The 20,786-nt window shown below is 37.1% G+C and overlaps 1 protein-coding gene across 5 annotated transcripts in view; it reads right to left on the bottom strand.

Annotated features, from left to right (window-relative positions):
- BIRC6 (baculoviral IAP repeat containing 6) overlaps positions 1-20,786 on the bottom strand; it is a 178,083-nt gene that overhangs the window by 146,248 nt on the left and 11,049 nt on the right. For all 5 annotated transcript variants that reach the window (XM_061991164.1, XM_061991166.1, XM_061991168.1 and 2 more), the window contains exons 2-10: positions 19,045-19,226; positions 16,069-16,206; positions 15,368-15,561; positions 13,514-13,625; positions 12,118-12,200; positions 10,917-11,139; positions 10,661-10,821; positions 9,159-9,217; positions 6,972-8,366 (exon numbers count right to left, since the gene is read on the bottom strand). In XM_061991164.1, the coding sequence (XP_061847148.1) occupies positions 6,972-8,366; positions 9,159-9,217; positions 10,661-10,821; positions 10,917-11,139; positions 12,118-12,200; positions 13,514-13,625; positions 15,368-15,561; positions 16,069-16,206; positions 19,045-19,226 (2,547 nt within the window). The remainder of the gene's footprint in view (positions 1-6,971; positions 8,367-9,158; positions 9,218-10,660; positions 10,822-10,916; positions 11,140-12,117; positions 12,201-13,513; positions 13,626-15,367; positions 15,562-16,068; positions 16,207-19,044; positions 19,227-20,786) is intronic.

The following is a 20,786-nucleotide window of genomic DNA, read 5'->3' as shown; positions in this document are numbered from 1 at the left end:
AACTGAAAATCATAACCATGATTTTTTTATGACACTTTCCATAATCCAAATTATGCTTTTAAATAGAAAATACTCCATCATGTCAACTGAAGGCCTACACTACCTCATTTGTACAGGTTGAAAACTGAAAAACCACTTCCCCCCTGAACTCTCCTAAGGGACTCTTCACATAATTTCATCAAACCTGGAATTACAACACCAATCAGGTCAACAATCAAAAGACTAAGTCCAAAAATTTTCAGTGGACACAATGCTTTGATGGAATCTTGAAATCACTCAAACTAGTTTCCCATTCTTCACCACTACAGATATACATAGATGAATTCTGTCATTTACAGAGAAGTCACCTAGAAGGAATGTTCAATTTTTCATAAGGCTTGGGGGAGGCAAAGGGCTTCAAAAGTATCAAAAAGTTACAGAAAAACTAACAAGTAGGATTTAAACAGAGAGAAAAATCTTAGGGTAGGCCTTCTATAGTTTTCCTGAAATACAGTTACTGACTGTCCTTCAGTATTTCGACTGATGTTACGACAAACCCTGTCATTGAAATTATCCAGGTAATCTGAAACAAACACATTTCAGGTAATATATGTAACAAATCCCCAAGCTAAAAGCATAATCAGCAGGTACATGTTCTACACTGTGAGGTGAGCAAATTAGAAAGTGAAAGAGAGGCATGGCAAGGCAGAGAGAGTGTGTTAGAGGCTCAGGAATTTTCCTCTGGTGGGACCTTTCTCACTGAGATACAGGAAGAAGCCTGTACCATCTCTCTCAGCCCCAACTTGCCCTCAGTGTAGAACAGTACATCCCCAGTAGATCCCAAGAGCAGCGGGAAAAAAACCCCAAACTTCTATTAAGTAACACTTATAATGATTTTCCTTGAAATTAAATTCCCGAATGAGCTATTTTCCTCAAAGAAAGTTAGGGACATTAGAAAACACAGACCCCGACAGATTCATCTGTTAATAAGGTCAAGCCTTAGTTTGTTTCCCACTCCACTGCTCAAAGAACAATGATCAAGACCATATAATCTCCTGTCCTAGAAATAATGTACCACCCTCATGCCATGGCAATTCAACATACTGACGTGCACCATCTGCCAGTTTTATGGCTCACAGCAGGAGAAATGCTGAAGAGCTTCAGAAAGTTGTGGATTTCGCCAAGGGAAAGTTATGCTAAGGTTTCATTTATTCTGTAGATGGTGGGGTAGGGTTTGGTTGTAAAGAAACAAAGCCTTGGTTCTCATACCAAGTTTCTAAGTTTTTGTCACTGATAAGCAGCAGTAAAAAAGTCTTTACCAGTTTATCCATACAGCAAGAGGAAGACAAAGTCACAATCCCAGCATTCCTGAGAGACTTCAGTACTTTACCAAGAAAAAAATCTGTGCTAAACTTGAGATATCTCCCTTCTTCATATTTGTTTTTAAAAAGCTTCTTTAAAGAAGTTTACAATTAACTTCAGTTATACAGTATTAGCCTATAAAATTATTAGTGCTTATTTACACCTTTCAAAACCCTCTAGCTGGTTTTGCTCCTGTACCACAAAGAAGGCTATTTGTTATTCTACAACGCTTCTGTTGCACTACCAAGAAGACAGCAAGAACATCAGAATGATATCTCCAAACAAATCCCAAGCTTCCTTCTGGCAAAACAGTTAGGGGCTCTAGGAAAGGAGAACTGGCACAAGCTAGAGAATGTGTCAGAGACTAGGCCATTGAAAGGTCACCGCAGCCAAAGCCAATCTGGTGAAATATTCAGTATCCCAAATGTATCCTGCACCCTGACAGAAGTCTGAAAAAGCAACACACTTGTCAACAGCAAATCACAATACCAGGATATAGTTGAGCAATATCCAAATAAAGAAATTAAGAAAACAAAGCCATACCACAGGAAAATATCTACTGAACAATTTGGAGTCCTCATCTCACTTTGGACTTTAAGAAGTAGAGAAAGCTCTGAACACACTTGTTTGGAACACTTGAAAAAAGTCCTCAAGAAAGCTTCCCTACAACCTCACTCCAATAGAATTTCACACTATTCTTGGAGATTTCAGCTGTAAAATTCCATCCCAGATCACGAAAAAATAGAATGTAATTGAAGAGAGATAAGTGAAAGTTACGCCTACCAAGAAATAACTAAACGTACTATTATGGGATGAAGAAAAATCATCTAGCCAGCAGTTCTGTAAGAGAGGCTCTTGTGAGTCTGAAGATAAACCTGATTCAATTTCCTGCTCGAAAGTGCAAACATCCCACTATGTATATGCATACATGGTACTAACAGACTGCAGAGCTGCTAAGCAATTCTTCTGTTCCAGTCAAAGACATTTGTAAGAATACTGTGCCTCATTTGGGGTATCTCATCAAGAAACATGTGGAGTGACCTGAGCAGGTCTTCTGGGAGAGGAGACTAAGGTGGGGTGTTTTTTTTTCTTTCAAAGCCCCTGAGCAAAGTTTGAAAGAACTGGAAAAAAAACCAGTGGTGGGTGGAGGACAGCATCTAAACAATCTTCTCCTCCTTTTTTTTTTAAGCAATCTCTTTGACATGTTTATACAGGATAGCAATGCCTCCAATTAGCAAAGATGATACAGAGTATACATTAGGGGAAAAAAAAAAAATCTTCAAGGACAGTCAGCAGTAGAAATTTAATAAGTAGGCTGTTAAATCTTCAAAAACAGGCTGATCAGTACTCTGCTCTGAATGGGAAACTGAAATTGATCCTGACTTGAAGATGATCTCTTAGTATCATTTTCAACACTAATTCTGATACGAAAAAACCCCTCCATCTCCTCCCAGTCCCATTAGATCCCATTGCCTATGAAGGCAGAATTCCAAACACCACATTGATTCCTGAACTTCAAATATACCTGTATGCAAGGCTCACAAAGCCTGATAACATTTGAAGAGTCAAACAAGATACTCAAATGAAACAAAAAAGAAGCTACAGAGAATAACAGCAAACTGCTAGGACAAAAAAAGCACAAAAACCTTATTTTTTTCTCAAAACTACTTCCAAACAATAATTAAACTGAAAATATAACTAAATAAATTCAGGCAAGTACTGATGAACCACTTCTTAAGATGCAAACTGACCTTCTGTTGTGAAATTCATTAAATCTAATACTAAGAAACACCAGCATTTTCAACAGGGAAATGATTTACTATAAAACCTTCACTCAATACAGACATTCAAAAACTAGTTTTGTGAAAGGCTTAGACTGTGAATGTCAGGTGAGTGCAATTCAGGAATGCTTTACTCACTAGCAGGAACTCAAGCACTCAAACAAATCACGCACATCTACTCAATCAGTCCTGCAGTCAATTATCCTCTTCACCAAAGCACCATAAACATTTCTAGATCTTGTAACATTTGTTTGAAATGCCACCTCACTTTCCTGCTCAGCTTCTTCTGAGAACTCCGGACACTGAAGTTCATAACTTAACAAGGGAGAACATCAGTAGTGGTGAAAGATGGTAAATTGGTAATTCTTACTGATCATTTTAAAAAAAATACTCCCAGGAATACAAGTTATGTACAATTTTCAAAACTGCCAAAACAAGATGCAAGCAGAGATTTGCACCTTTATCTTAGAAAAAAAGAGGAACACTTCAGATCGGTTCATTTTTCTATTTCATTCCATATTCTAAAGCCAAGTTCAACAAAATTGCCTGAATCGCAAACACAGCTGAACAGCTCAACTAAGGAAACAATCAAACCCAAACATAACAAAAGAAAAAAGTAGACTGTATACTGTGCAGCATTTTTAAAGTAATTTTTGGTAGGATCATGTTTTAAAAAATAAACGTTATTGATCAAAATTGAGATTTAAAGAAGGCAATGACAACTGGAGCTCTGCATCCAAAACCAAACTACATCCAATCCTCTTAAATCTCATATAATAGGCTTCAAATATCATCAAAACACCACCCTAGAGCTGCAACCCTATTCAAAAACAATACCAGTAAGCCTACTGCATAGTTTTATAATAAAGCATTTACTTATTTTAGATGCTACAAAAGCAGAATTTAAGCTGTTTTATATTAATGACACAAGACAAAACATGTAAACCCTCCCATATCATAACATGTAAAGCACTACTAAGAGGGATATCAACTATAGTCTACCTTGGCCAAGAGGAAGAAAAGAAAGCAGAATACAAAAAAAAACTGAAGTCCACTACGTTTATTTATCAGAAGCGAAACCAAGAATATACTTGCACATTTTCCCCCAGAGGTCAACTCCAGGTAATCCTTGCAGAAACAGAGAAGGACCAGAACAGCTGACACCAAGAGATAAAGTTTTGAAGCAGGATGAGAACAGTTATTCCCAACTCAGAAGGATGGGTGATAACAAATGCAGGTCTAAAACATCTTTACATGAAACCACTCAAAACACCCATTCACACAGAGACTTCTCTTCAGTTATATTTTTAAAGCATCTATGGGAATAGATCTACTAATGAAAATGTCAACAAGCAGAAGCAGCATGAAAAAAAGTACATTCTGCATTCATCACTTTCAGACATTTAAGTACCTCTTTGCCTAATTCCACTATCCAAGCAAAGCAAACAGGAATATATATATATTTATGTATATATACTGCTTCACTTATAGTCCTGAATAGTTTCCCAACAATATCAGAACACTTCCAGTACCTGTAGGTTCCAAATCTTCTACGTAACATTGTCACTTATGTCACTGCACTTGAAGCTACTTACTAGAAGGATTAACAGTGAATACATCAATGAATATAGCTATTCTGCTTTCAACATGTATCTTCCTAATGCTATCAGACTGCACGCATCATCTCATACATGGTATTAAATACAGAGGAGCAAAGACCTCAAAGTAATTTGGGAAGAAGCCTAAGAAAACTGCATTTGCGGCAGGGGATAGGGGAGGTAATCTTCTCAGCAACCTAGCAGACAAGTAAGCAATTTTCCTCACAGTAGAAAGATTAAAGGACGATTATGATTGAACACAATAAAAATTATGCAAAGCCTATGTCTTACATCAAGTTATTCAAATGTACAAGAAGATACAGGATAAAAAATTTATATTAATAGTTGAGCTTCTTAATACTCTTTTTCTTTTAGTATTCTTGGATTTTATGGAGCACGGTTATTTGTAAATACTTTAAGATCATGTAATTCTTTACAAGCTTTGTATTTTGGCATAAATGTTAGGACTGTAAGGTCTGAGATATATCCAGCATCAGACACTAGAATACAGACCTCTAATGAAAACTGTCTCCTAAATATTTTTGATGGCTTTGGACTTAATTCCTCAACACTAACTAAAATTATAACAGAAGTGATTGAAATGTTGAAGAAGGAATAGAAGTGGAAAGTTTCTAAAGACATTTATCAATGGAAACATTGAAATCTGAAGTTCATTGTAATTTGTCTGCAGAGCAGAAAATCAGCTTCCAAATAGAGGTGCAGTGGATGTATCAAGGGATAAAAAACCTGAAAAGTTATCAAAGCACGAGGGCCTGTGGCATATACCTGTGGCAGAGAGGACTACAGAACAAAAATTAAAAATTCCAGACCTCTTAAAGGCAGCAAGAAAAAGTCATGGCAAAGGTATTTGTAATTTCCAGATGGATATTACAACACCCACAGAGAGAAAAAAAAAAATATAGAGATATTTAATGAAAAGGCAGAATGATGTGCTTGTCTATTATGGGGAAGTCGAAGCATTCTTTAGTCAGGAACAGAGGTGGTGGTTATCTAGGCAGAAGAGACGTACTCCTACACGCAGAATAAATTCTCCCAAATCTACAGATCTGCATATCTTACAGTCAAAGTTCCAAAAGAAGGTTTAAGTAACACTAAAATTGACAAGAATAATTACCATACACACTAACACTGGATGGGAAAATACCATGCACAGTATAAACTTTAACTTTTACCATTAATCTTAAAACAAAAGACCAAAAGATCTGATGTAAGAAACGAACAGTAGTACAATTATGTAGAGAGGAAAACCTTTGTGGTTTTTTTTTAAATGAGACTGCAGTTTGATCAGCAAAGTGTAAGTAAAAACATTATGACATGGATAGGATATACTAAGAGTTTTCAAGGGCAATTAGTCTTTCAGTTAGAGTTCCATCTTAACTAGGAAAAAGCATATATAGAAGGACTATGTAATGAATATGACATCACCATAAAAAGAAGAAATGTGTCAATTGAAATTCTTTTAGTAGAGAAAAAGTTCAGCATGACACTGGTAGGAGTTCAACTGAAATGTGTGAACCACCTCATCAGGTTAGGCTAAGCGCTTCCATCAGGTGCAGGTGGGAACTATGCTGGATGACAACCAGAGTTGCTTCCACTGCCCCAATATGGCAAAAGGCAGCAGGGAGCTATGAGAGGCTTCAGAGACTTCTACAAAATACCAGTTCCCTAGACTTGAGTTACGCTCTGCTGCCTACCCCATCCCCCAAAATATCTTGTGTTCATTTAGAAACAGATTTAGCAATTGTGCATGGAAATTCTGGCTCTCATGCTTGAGGAAGTGTAATCCCAACTGTAAAATGCTGAAGCAGAACCAGCAGCCCTATCAGAAAGAAGATACAACTGACCAAGGTATAAAAGCATTACCTCCTCTACCGTCTTAAATATCACCCATTACAGACCAATAGATATTTTTCTGAAATGTACCGCTCTATCACAGAAATACAAGAATACAAGAACTACTTTTATTTGTTCTGGATTTAAGAAAATCTGTACTTTTAGAAGAACAAATTTACTAGTGCACTTGATAAATTCATTAGTTATTCTTATTATACATACTTAAATCTACATTTAAGATGAGGAATTAACTGGAGTCCATACCCCCTAGAACAGGATTAAACTGTACAACTCAATGGGACTTGCATATTGCTATTTTAAAACTTAAGATTCTAACATTTTATAACCCAAATACATTCAAATCAAGGATTAAAAAAAAAATTAAGGAAATTCTTACCTTTGGTGCACGCGCATAATCTGTCTGTGCCCGAACAGTATATCACAGAGACAAACATATCTGGTTCCTCAGTGCCCTCTTTTTTAGGTGGCTCCACTTTGGCCAGAATTTCAAAGTTCGAAAGATCTAGTATTTTTACATATCCTCCCTGAGTAGTTATTACCAGGTGCCCAAGAGTAGAGATATCTGATCTTCTCTCTCTCCCACTGCCATTTTGAGAATTTAATTGTATTTCCTCTACAGGCTCCTCACAGTCATCCTCTCGATTATCCAATATATCTGGTGGGAGCAAAATCATTGAGGTAATTGTGTCTTGGGGGTCTTTGATATGCTGGATTTTTACTGGTTCCTCCTCTAGAGTAACTATTCTAGTGGCATAATTCATTTTGTAAAGCACTAGGTATCCACCACTAACACTTCTCTGTTCAGGTTGAATTATTAAAGGAGTTGGTATATCTGCTGGTGATTCATGTTGGATTACATCAATACTCGTGCCATTCATTACAGCAAGACTTGATTCTAGTTCCCCCTTCCTTCTATTACACAGTGCCGAGTTTAATTTATTTAAATTATTCAAGGCCTCTACTTGATTTATTGCACTCAGAGATTCAACAGGACAAGTCCGCAGTCCTACTAACAAATGAACTCCATCTGCACAAGGAGTGATTGAATCTACACACAGGTTTTCCTCCTCTGCAAACTTTGGCAGACGCAGGCACTGAACCAAAGTCCCAGGCTTGGGAACCATAGAGCTCCACTTGTCCGAGTCCGGAGAAGTTAGACTGGCTGCAGCATCTGCAAACTGCTGAATGTAAGTCACAGGGGGATCCTGTAACAACAACTGTTCCTGACTGTCCAGCTCCATTTCAATGATCTGTGGGACTGTGAAGCCATCGTCATGTATACTTTTACTCATAATATTGTTCATCTGGGAAAAGAGTTTTCCTGCTTTTTCATCAGATTCCTTAATGCTGTATAGCAGCAATACAGGCAAAGTCCTCCTTACCAGAGGGGAATTCAGTTCTGAATTAGTGCAGGATTCATTGTCAGTTGATCCCTGTTCTGAGACACTCTCACCTCGAGTCCTGCTTAAGCCATCCAGTGACCTCTGAGAGTTACTGCTAACAGGAGAGGTAGCAGGTGATTTGTACGTCAATAGACCTCCAGCTAATAAACAAGGAAAGGGAATGTTGTGCTGTTCTAGATGTTTTTCCTTCATCTTTTCACTCTTACAGTTGGCCAAACATGGATTTGCACCAAGTTCTTCTAGATCCTTAACCGTGTCTTCCAGAACATTTGCAACAATTTCCCACTGAAGTTTCTCAGGCTGCTGAAGAATGCTGAGAGCTGTTATATCAAGGCTGACTTCCATGGTTTCTTTTTGTGATGTATGCCCTTTAAAACAAAGATTTATATGTTTTTTTTAAAAAAGTAATCATATTACATATATTATGGACTTACAGTTAAGCAAAAGTCCCTGCTCTACAGTTGCAATATGTTCAATACTCCATATGTTCAAGATTTCATAGTCAAGAAACAGTAAGAGAGGCCCAGAAACATTCCTTCCTTATAGGCCAATGGGTCTCCGAGAGTGAAAGTGAAGAGAACACAATATTAGCCTTTTTCCCCCCACTTGCTGATCCTTACTCAAGATATAAACTGGCCTATAGAAAATAAACGTGGAATCCTCCCATCAAAATTTCTGATGCAAACTCTATGAAAATAACACAAGAACACAATGCATAGCACTGTTCTGCTTCCATTAAAAAAAAAAAAAAAATCTTTATTTGGTAAGAGAAATACTCTATCAAAGTGCATACCCACAGCAAAACAATCAAGTTAAAGGAACTCTTTCTAGCAATCCCTTGAATTGAAAGTTTTGTCCAGTTGTAATTTGATACCATTCTAAACAAGTTATTTTAACTTGGTTTGTGTGTTTTATTGACAGCAAGATAAGCAATGCTTGTTGTCAAATAAGACATTTATTAACCAAAAAATAGGGGTTTCCTTTTCTCCTGTATATAATCTCTCCAACACAAATACTGACGTTGCTTTTAAGGTCAATTTTTTACCATTTTTCTAATACAGTGAATATAAAATTGTTGATTTGAAAGGCTTTCTTAAAAACCTAAGAAGAATAATTTCCCTTCTGACCTCTAAACTGTTACATGGATCAGATTAACCTACCTGTTACTGATTCTGATCTGGAATGCTCTTCACTGTCTGAATCCTCCAATAGGTCATCACTGAAAAAAAACCAATGCATGAATGTCATAATGGATACTGTAGCTGCATTCTTTTAGCTATTTAAAAAAAATAGTTAAAAATACGTATTACAGTGTGTATTATAACCTGGCGTTTCTTTTAGTCAGCATTGTACATTCATTGATGAGTTGGTCATACACACTAACAAAATAGAAGTATTGTTGAACCAGTAGACCAGCTTTCTTTTTACCTAATACTACTACTGTATTCCCAACAATTCATAAATAAATGAAATTAAAATGAAAGATAGTTCTCAGGAATCAATCCAAACCAAAGAAAGCTAAACAAATAAAACCTCTAAAAACTGATGATGTCTTCTTCAAAGTTCCTCAAAATAGCCTCTGAAAGGTAGAGCTGCTAGACTGGTCTTCAATTCTACCAAGCTCATCTTGTTGCTGGTACAGAAACAACATATTAACAGCATATTGCTTTTAATACTACTACCACATGAATCTTTTTTTTGTAAAGACAGATTCTGTTCAGGATACCTCTTCAAGAGAAATAGACTCTTCAGTAGTTATAACAATACATGAAGATTTTATGCATGTGGCTTTTCCACGATGGGAAACAATTTCCTATTACAGGCTCTTTACACACAGGAAGAATAGTTATGCCTTTGTAGCTTCAAGCATAACTATATAAAGTACCAACTCAGATCCTCAGACTTCAACAAACTGGAGGCTTCCTGATCATGCACAAGAAATAGATCTTTTTTGGCTCAAACTTGATCCACCTTCACGTACCAACGAGACAGCAACAATTAAATACTTGACTCTCATCCAGTTTCCCTTCCCCTTCAGTGGGAAAGTGACAGCAAATTTCACAAAGATCAAGTAAAGTGAAAAATGCTTAGTTCTGAGCAGCATAATAAAAAGTGTTACCCTTTTAAGTCCATTTTAAGGGCTGGTTACTCTTTAACTCTCAAGGGGTTTGCAGCCCTGAAGCTACAGTAAAAGTCTAGGCCCCAATAGCTCTTAGACCCTACACTCATATGTTGCCCATGTTTCTACATATGCTCTTCAGAAAATATGGAGAAGCAATTAGAGAAAACTATGTTCCAGAACTCCAAGAGCGGCCTTTACTTTCAAAATCTGAAATGCATAATCCATAACTAAAATGAAAAGTTGTTCCAAAACATGTACTCTTTTTCTTTTATCTCTGCCTCTGGAACATCAATACAGGGCAGCAATGAGACTTGGTATCTCTCTTAGTGGAGTATAAAAACTAGAACAGTGGGAAGAAAAAGGATCTGGTTTTAAAGACAGAAATATAGATTTTTGAGTTTTAAATGTTAAACTGTGTACAGATATACAGCGACCAAAAAAATTATTCTTAGCGATCTTATGTTAACCATGATGTAACTAAACAGTATTTACCACTCACACAGAAACCTTTCATATTTTTGATTTCGTAGATCAACATACCTGTCTCCTTCTAATTTTGGTATATCTGAGCAGCTAGATGAGTCTTCTAGCCATGCTAGTGTTGGTCTCCTCAAGTCAACCCCTGAGCTCTGTTCTCCTGATAACATAAGTTGCTGCACAATAGCTGGATCATATGCATTGATCTCAAATTTTAAGTGGACCTGAGAAATAACAAAAAAACCCAGAAGATGTGTTTGATTTAAATTGAGATTTCCTTATCAGTAATTAATAAAAATTGGTTGCTCATATTGAATACCTTCATAAGTTTGGAAACATCCCATATGCAGATCTTTCCTCGTTTTGTTGCAGCAGCTAGAAAATGAGGGCAACTTCCAGATCCAAAGCAGGCTATTCTGTCAGTGCCATCTGTGCAGGGAAACTGTGCTGGACTTGTTGCCAGTGTGACTGAAAGAGGTACATTCTGAGTGTGCTCACCCTTGACAAATGGGCAGTTTGGGGAATGTCTCTCATGTTCAGACCTTTTCATATTGAAAACAAACATAGCAAACATTAATTTCTTACTGTGAAAAATATGCACATCATATACCAACTTGGCCCTTGAAGTGAAGCTGAAACAGAACTGTTTGAACTGTACTGCAGTCAGCCATCCAAGAGTTCTGAAGTTACTAGCTACAGGATGCACATTAGAATTCCAGTGTTATGAGCTGTTATAATAAGTAACCTTACTAAGATGAAGCTATGTCCTGTCTTTAGTTCAACATCCACACTTAAAAATCAAAACTGAAAACAGTCGTGAATGACACATTGACCAAGAATCATTAAAAAATCCTTCTAATCTCAGTATTTACCTAAAGCAGAGACATGGCAAAGAGCAACACAACATCTGGAAACTAATAAGGGAGAGGAGGAGACAAGGACTATGAAGATAATATTACAAAGGAGCATTTCCAGCAAGTCAGAAATCTGATGTGTTCAAGTAACAGTTATAAATTACCACGTAACTACAATTAAATTTAAGAAGCTTTTTAAAAATCAATATAAGGTCCTTCATTTCTGTCACTATGCACAACTTTAGCTGATTCACGAAACTGGTAATGGATCTTGCCACTTCACTTTTTTAAAAGGCAAATATGCACTGCATGGCCATTGCAGTTTAAGAACTTTAAAAAAAAGATCATGTTCTAGTCACAATCATACAGAAGACTGAGTTAACATCCCTGCTAAGAAATGCTTGGTGCCATCCTGGCCATGGTACAATTTGAAATAAAACAGCAAATAAAAATTGAGAAATAATACCAACTACAGTTTCTTGGGTTTAGCATTACACAGAAATTTGACATAGCATAGAGCATTATTTTGTGCTTTGTGCCATGGAATCATTCTAGAAAGCCATTTGTGCAGGTGACATTCCCTAAACTCACCAGGAATCCCAATAAGATAACATTTCTAAACTCTTCAGCACAAATTAAGTCTACTCCAAACATCACTAAACTTACCAAGGTTCATCTGTAGGCTCCCAGCATACCAAACACACACTACAGGTAAAGCACATGGCTCTGTCATCTCCTGATGACGCAGGCTACAAAAATAAGAAGCAGCACTTGAAATTTATATAGTTGTGTACTATGAAACACTAGTGATCAAGTCCTCTCTTTATTCTAATGACAGAGCAAAGCACCACAGACATATAAAAGGCCACAGATTACATAGTATAAAGTGATAGTATTTCATATAAAAAAAAAAGATACACAACAGTACTAGAAGATTCAGAAACAAGACATGTGCAAGCCACTGGATAAAAACCAGACAGACATAGAACAGAACTCAGTATCACTGTTAAGACTTTGTTTTCCTTAGAAAAAGTTTACAAAGGTGAAAAAGTGTAGAACCGGGGTAGAATAAATGTACATCTGCACATTGGAAAAAAACACAGGTTGAACAAGTATCTCCTATTATGACTTCAATTTGCTGGAATATAAAGCATTTTCTATTTTTCCTTTGCAAAGAACAGTTGTTACTAGCTGAAGCGACACAGGAAGAATAGAAATTTCCATTCTCTTTAAATGTAGAATTTTCATGATCACATTTCAAGTCACCAAGAAATGCTTGGGAATATGCAGATGTAATTCTTACAAATGAATTCCCTGCATTTCTCCTCCTGTACACACTTAAAAATTCCTCTAAAAACTTCATCCACTTCCACATATCAGGCTTTGCAGTTAACATAATGAGGCAGACAATATTGATGTTAAATGAAACATTCCCTAGCCATCGTTATCTAACCCCTACCATAATTTTTTTTTTTTTTACAGGAGAAATAATTTCAAAGAATGAAAAAACAAAACTAGTAAAATAAAATGTTGGGGCTGTATTTATTTGCTATGCTTAATTTACTAACGTGTTCCAGCAACACTGATTGTTACAATACAGTTTAAGTCCCACTAAGAAAATATGGTTAGAGAACTCCAATGCCAAAGCTATTGCTTTTTTTGCTTTCTTTGTATTATAAAATCTAAGGATATTTACTCAACAATCTAACAAGTAAAAAGAGACATTCTATGTAGCAACCTATTTTATCTTTATTTTTGTTAACTCAGATCAATTTGATGCTAGAAAGTGCTTTTTGTAAGTTCAGAACAGTATTACCAGTGATCTGTACAAAAAAACCCAGCAACCTCAAGGCATGGAAAAAACCTGAAACTTAAGGAAAAGAGTCAAATCACACATGTTTTTGTTGTCATTTGACCGTCACTGAAGGAACTCATTAAAAAACGCAAGAACACAAAAACTCCCAACAAAAAAAGCACATAAAACATAGAAGACAGAACTTTACCCCCTGCTCCACAAATCTTCACCTAGGAATTAAACACTAATAACAACTACACCTTTTACCTGGTGATAGAATCCAGCTTGAGCCATGGGGTCTGGCTGTGCCCACCTATAACCCACATGAGGCCACGAAGTGAAGGTCTCCCTTCTGTTAGCTTCACTATACATCAAAGACCTAGAGAGATGAGAAATTTTTTATTGCCTAGAACTGTCACTTGGAAGGAAAAATGTAAACTATATTTTCAATGCCTTAATAACCATTAGAAATACCACAGATAGTTATACTTCAAATAACCATTAACAATTACAGAAAAGTTACAAAGTTCTCTCACTTGGATGCCTAAGTCCATCCTCAGCAAAAGACCCAAAGCAATACAACAACCTACATGCCTTAAAAGCAAGATCAGTAACATATGCTTCCAGGTAACCTCTTTGGTTTAACTACAGAAAAGCATCAGATATCCAAAGTTACTCTGCATTTGGGAAAGATGCAGAATCCAGCCCAGTAGAAATGCTAGTTTTAACATGACTACTCAAAAAATTTGGATTTACGAGTTGAACAGATATGCATATTTTAAAATACTCCAAAATTATATTTTAGTCTTAACTGAATACATGGTACAAATCCCCCAACATCTGTCACCCCCCTGCATATTATAACACTTTGAAATCATTAACTACTAAGTCACAAAATATGAACTCCTCTGCAACTTAACATCTAGAGAACAGCAGCTCCTCTCTTCTCCACTTCCACTTAGCAGTACATGTCCCTCAACTAAAGTAGCACAGAAGAAACTATGATCAGCTTCTTTTTCCTTGACAGAAGTTTGTTCTACAGTATCATCCCAAGAACTAATGCTACTAGATTGGAAAGTGCCTCGCTTTTTGACCCACACTTTCAGAAGATTTTTGCTGTCTTATAAAAGAATGGACATATTAAATATTTGTTGACAAGGAAGTAAACTACTCTTGCAACACCCACGTAAGGGCTGTCTTAAGTTATTATACCATCTTACGAGATAGATCTTGGACAGCTCTAATAAAAAACACAATATGGCAAGGTACAGATAGATCTGATGGCTTAGAGAGAGCAAGCAATGGATGAAATAAATTTTATTAAATTATTTAAGCTGTTAAAAAATAACATGCATGCAAAATAATGGGTTACTCGACTATGTACACATTATCGCTTGGACCAGAAAGATGAAGTAACATGAGGTAAAGTTCTCAGACCTCAAACACATACCAGGTGGCTAGAGAGCTCTGAAGTAGCATATAAGTATTCTGTAAAGGTAACTTCCTAAACACAAAAGATGGGTATAACTCTTCTGTGTATGAAGGAAAAAGGAATTTATTTCATGAGCAGCATAGTATATATGCTCTATCTTTAGTAAATAAATGAGTGGTCTCTGCATTCAGAAGAGGTGTACATTGGCACTGAAAGCTATGCAGTTTCTGAATATCTCAACATCACAGCGTCAGGAAGGTTTCAGTACCAGTTTGAGTAAAGCCAGTAACTTAACTAATTAGTCATATGCCCCATGACTTTTCAGATAAACCCAATAATCAACATGTTGAAGACTGAAAGCCTAGGTGAAAAGAACACATTAATGTGTTACAATATCATTATATATGGACCTGTATTTGGAGATGTAATTGTTATCTTTCTGAAAGCATATGTTGGGATTCAGAGCTGTCAGTAAAGTCAGAATCCAAACAAAATGGCCTTATGGCACTCACAAAAACTTCTCTACTAGTATGTACAGTACACTGTGTATTGAAGAGTTAATTGGCAGTATGTATAAGAGCAAGAAAGTACAGAATAGGACTAATTCCTTTGGCAAGTAAAAGTCACCTAAGAACTTATTCTGATATAACCAAGGGACAAAAGCCATCACTTATTTTGTCGTAATATACCTGTCCACAGATCGACCAGGTCCCACGCCAAGTTCTGGTCGTGCACTGGGTAAGAGGTAAGATAACCTATCCATCACAGAGGATGCTACAGGTAAGGCAGCAATATTTTGATTTATCTTCTTGAGTTCATTTACAATGGCACTGGCGACAGACTTCAAAACATGATGAGGAAGGTGGAACGTAACCGTTGCCCACTAGATTGAAGAAAAAAGTGCTTAGATTATTTTTTTTTTTAATATCTACACGATAAATAGATCACAAAAGTGTCAAAAGTAAAAGGAAACACGTCTTGCATCCTCTCTCAATTTCAAGAAATATGATATTAACAGATCCACAAAATTAACTTGGACACAGTGCAAGAAGTCTGGAACTTCAGATTTTAAGCTCAATTGGGTTTATCAGCAAGAAATTAATTTTGTTGGTTCTCTCAACAAGAAAAACTTTCCAATTAGGAAATAGCATTTACAAAAGATCTTTAATATCCGTTCTGGAAAGTAATGTAACGCTTCAGCAAAATCTTTACTTCTTGAGATAATAAAAACCTAGCATTTTAAGAGAGTAACTAAGGAACACACAATACATTTCATCCTTTCAAATAAAATCCACCACGCTAAGTCGAGTGTTTTGTATGCTTCAACAATGGCAGCCAAGCGAGTCAGACTTCGGAATCCATGTTAGACAGTACACAGAGAAATTCTTACCTTTGCAACTTTATGATTTGCTGCTGTTTCATGTGAGGTATTTTTTAAACCATCCTTCAGTTGTGTGATGAATAAGTCATATCCCTCAGTACTAGAAACATCTACTTTTTCTATGCAAGCAGACAATAGCTGCTGAGCCTAAAATGCAGACATACAAGAAAAGTTAGCAACCACAATGACTAACTACAGACAAGAATTACACCTGCTTCATTATTTGGAGAAATCTTATTTTGTCATATCAGTATAACTTCTATAAAAGACCCAGAGTTGAGCCTGCAGTTCCAAATTTTATTTTGTATGCCAATCAATGAATAAACTTCAGCAATAATGACAATAATTACTACAAGCTCCCTCAAGGGCAATATTACCAAATGTTAAACACATCAGTCATATACACAGTTAGAACATAATTGATGACAAGCAAAAAGGAGACATCTTTCATTCAGCCTTACAGACAAAAAGTGAGGGCAAGAATTTTTCTGAGTAGCTTTGTATCTTAAAAAAACGTAGATGACAATGAGAAAAACAAGGCTGCAACAAAATTAGAGGTAAATTACTTACAATGGTAATATAATAACATTGAAAAATGAAGCAGAAAAAAATCCCACAGGCTCATTTTGAATCTAGAAATTCTTAAAACTTGGAAGTAATGTATCTGTAAAAGAACACTATAAACATCCATTTATAGACTTTTTTTTCTTCCGAGTCCCACTTGTTTCTAGTTGGTCCCTCTGTCTGCTAACTTCAGGTAGACAGGCAAGACTTAACGGCATGTTTAATGTGCAAAACCACAGACTAGTCTATATCATAGAATCATAGAATGGTAGGCTTGGAAGAGACCTTTAGAGGTTCACCTAGATCAGGTCGCATAGGAACATGTCCAGCCAGGTCTTGAAGACCTCCAAGGAAGGAGACTCCACAACCTCTCTGTTGTTAGGTGGACTGACATCTGGAAAATGTTGCATTTCCAGGTTACAAACATAGGGAGATACTTCCCAAGGGCAACAGCCAGTCAGTTCTTCAAACAGCCACAAACTGCTCCAAAAAGAATGGACCAAATGGCCACTTGGTTACATCCTTGGGGAGTTTAGGAGCAGACAGACAAAAGTGAAGCAAATCAGTCCCCTAGCTAAAGCTGTATCTCTTTCTCAGATTTCAATAAAAAGACAGCTACAATTCTTGTGGCATCTCATAATTCCCAAGTCTCTCGAAGAAGACGGAAGAACATCAGATTGTGGAAGTTCACCAATTTACAATGTTCTATGGGGAAGTAAAAACAGCATAGAGGCTGCATCACAACTTGTCCATGTTGCCGACTGGAAATGCATTAAAGATGCACTGCATTACCAGCACATCAGTAACATAAAATAATCTCCTTAAATTAAGCACAAACATTTGCAGAAAAGTTCTAGAATTTTACTAAATATGCTGAAAGAGGTGGACTGATACATTTGTATGGTATTTACTACAATTTTCTGAGGTCTGGGTAAAAGAACCTCTCTAAAACCAAGAGTAAGAACCAAAGACTGTTAATGTTTTTCCTCATACTTCACTGATTTGGCCATGAAGTCCCCAAATCTGTTCTTACTGAATTGTAATTTTTTTTTTTTTTATACAGGAAGCATCTTTACAGAGACGTACTCTATTTTAACCTTGAAATAAGGGCCTGGAACTGCTTTAGAATCAAAGAATCTTTAGGTAAAACTGACACAAACGTATAGGTTGCATTGAACCATGTAAGACTGCAAAACTTATGAAAGGAAATGCTGAGCTCTGTCTCTCTTCACACCTAGCCATCTATATCAAGATCTTTTTAGGTACTCACAAAGAGTATAAAAATTATGCCAGTGGCAGCAAGCCTGAGAAACCTAGAAAGCTCTCTTCAGATCTCTGTGAAGCAACATTTTTATTGCTGTTACTCCTACTCAAGACAAGTTAAAAACCTCACATATAACACACAATCTTGTTTCATAATAAGCAGCTATTATTCAGTGTTCCAAGAGCACACACTTATTTTAAATCAATGACTCAGGAAAAGTTTTTGTTGGTGCTGCATCATTCTATGATTCTGCAATTCAATATAAATTTATTTCCCACAGACATGAGTAGGAAGTGCTTTTCTCAAAGTGTTTTAAAGATTCAGAATCTGGATCTAGTAGTCCAGTTTTCGTTTTTTTCAACTGTAAGCACTATTCTAAATATTACCATTGGCAGATGCTCTATGCTTTTCCCAAACAGAATTAATCTCACTTGCAATTAAAACTGCTGTACAGATTTACTTCCCACGTCTATTATTTCATGACCATTACAAAGGTGAAAGCTACTCTCTTCATCACCAGGTGCCTTAGAATATAAGCAACTGCTATCTATCTTCTACTAGGCAACATTTGAAAATAAAAATGTACATGCTGCCTCACCTAATAAATGCCATGGTAGCTGAAAGTGAACCATACAACAAAATCCTAAGCACTATAAGTAAAAATGTATATATTAGACTCCCTTAAAGTGATACTAAATGTTTGGTTATATTGGCTCAAGTCAGGAGGAATTGCATTCGAGCTGGGATAGTCCAAACATAAAAGAGAAGCCAAGTTTGCAGGGAAAAGTCTTTCATTAGGCCAACTGATCTAGTTAGAAAAGTTAGAGTATTAGTTCTTCACATGTAGCAACACCATATAAGCTGATTTTAATTGTCTTTCTTACCTGAAAACCTCAGACAACAAAAATTCAAGGATACCTAGCAGCCCAGACCAACTTCTAGAAGTGCATAAAGATTCTATACATATGCACTGACAAAGCGATGGAAATTAGTCCTTTATTTATGGTCACCAAAAAGTGCTTTCATCTGAAATAACGTGCTCTTGATGAGGTAAACTTTTATTTGTTTAAGATATGGACAACTGCAAAAAGCTGTTGCTCTATGACAGTTATTTACATGCTCTTGTGTTTTTTTTCCTCCCCGTCTTCACATCTTACCTCTGTAACTGGCAATTCAAGCTGAACCACATCATCTTGTTTTGAAACAGGTGTTTGCAGAGCTGTGTCTAACAGTAAGATGCCATTAAGATCTTTCCTACATCCTACTGCATAATCGTCCACAAAGATCACTTTATCCACAGCAGAAATATACTGACATTTCACCCGTCCACCTGGTTTAGCTATAAAAAGACAAAAAGCAAGATCCAATTAGGAAACAGCATTTACAAGAGATCTTTAATATCTGTTCTGGAAAGTAACGTTAACACTTCAGAAAAATCTTTACTTCTTGAGATAATGAAACCTAGCATTTTAAAGACTACAACTTTTACCAAACATCTGTATTCCTACATTAAAGAATAAAAATCTATACAGCCTATCAACAACTACAATGATTTTACTCTTATAACAGAAGCCATCATTCAAGATCTGCTCCTACCAGTAGGCCTAAACTAGTATTTTCAAGCCTAATGTAGATGCTTGAAGTACTTGATGTTAGCTGACAGTCCATCCTAAGAACTATATTGTACAAATCAGCATGAAAATTAAGACAAAATTGCTAAACTACCAATAAGACTGATTAACACAATTTCACCAAGCAAAACAATACTCAAATTTCTGTAAACCAAGTATGGTATATAACATGTCAATGCTACACAGGTTCCTTGAGACACTAACGTACCCTATTTCTGCTCAGTGTGGCACACATGTTGTCAATGACAGGTAAACAAGTTTAGTGAGGGCAGAGGAAGACTGTACTGTCAGCAGATAAATAAGGAAAGACTATAGCAATGGATATTATCCCTAGAAATGTTTAACGTTACTTGACGTTACTACATGTCTAAGCCTGGATGGATTTTAAAACTAAACTCATGTAATATGCTACCTGTGTAGAAGGCAAATTGTTGTGATTCACAGAAAGCATAGGCAGGCTACTGCTATAGAACCAGACTATATGTATGTTATGAGTATATGGGCACATGTCATAGTTTAGCAAGGAGCAGCTTTTGCTCGGTAACAGAGGGGAGCGGGTTGCAGTGAAGAACCGGTAAAGAGTTTTTGGACTCTTCGCCAGCTCCTGGGTTCAGACTCACCTCCAGCCCAGCTGGGCCAATCTGGCACCTCTGCGATCACTATTTAGGGACAGGAATTTGAAGTGCTTGCAGGAGGTGACCACGTGGACCCCACAGTCAGAGAAGGCGGAAGGAAGGAGGAGCACCAGACCAGAGACCCCTCTTCAAGCTGTGGTGAGAATGCAGGCTGTACCTCTGCAACCCATGCAGGGCCATGGCAAGACTGAGAGCCACCAGCAGCTCCCTGTGAGTGCACTCTGTGTGAGGGCGAGGGACTGTGTGGAGGTGGCCACAGTGCAGGCCATGCTCGAGAGCCTACACGCCGCAGAGCAGACCCACACAAGAGGCAGAAAGGAGCTGCAGCTTTTGAGGTAAATGCTTGTCGGAGCAGCCCGTGCAGGGCTGCCGTGTGTGTGAGGTACCCCACGGACTTGCAGGGAGGACTAGTGCGGAGCCCACCTGCCCTGAGGAGGGACAAACGGCAGAAGCAATCGGGAATAGACTGACTGAAATCCCTACTCCTTGCCCCTCTGGGCCATTCAGGCGGAGAGGAGGTAAAAACACCAGGATCAGGGCTCCGAGCCCGGGAAAAGGGAAGGAGTGGGGAGAAGGTGGTCTTAAAGGGCTGGTCGGACTCTTCATTGTTGTACCACTCTGTGTTGTTTTATT

This window comes from Colius striatus, chromosome 2, assembly GCF_028858725.1.
Source record: "Colius striatus isolate bColStr4 chromosome 2, bColStr4.1.hap1, whole genome shotgun sequence".
In the NCBI taxonomy this organism is placed as follows: domain Eukaryota; kingdom Metazoa; phylum Chordata; class Aves; order Coliiformes; family Coliidae; genus Colius; species Colius striatus.
Note: the sequence above shows the minus strand (reverse complement) of the source record. Positions and strands in the feature narration are given on the sequence as shown.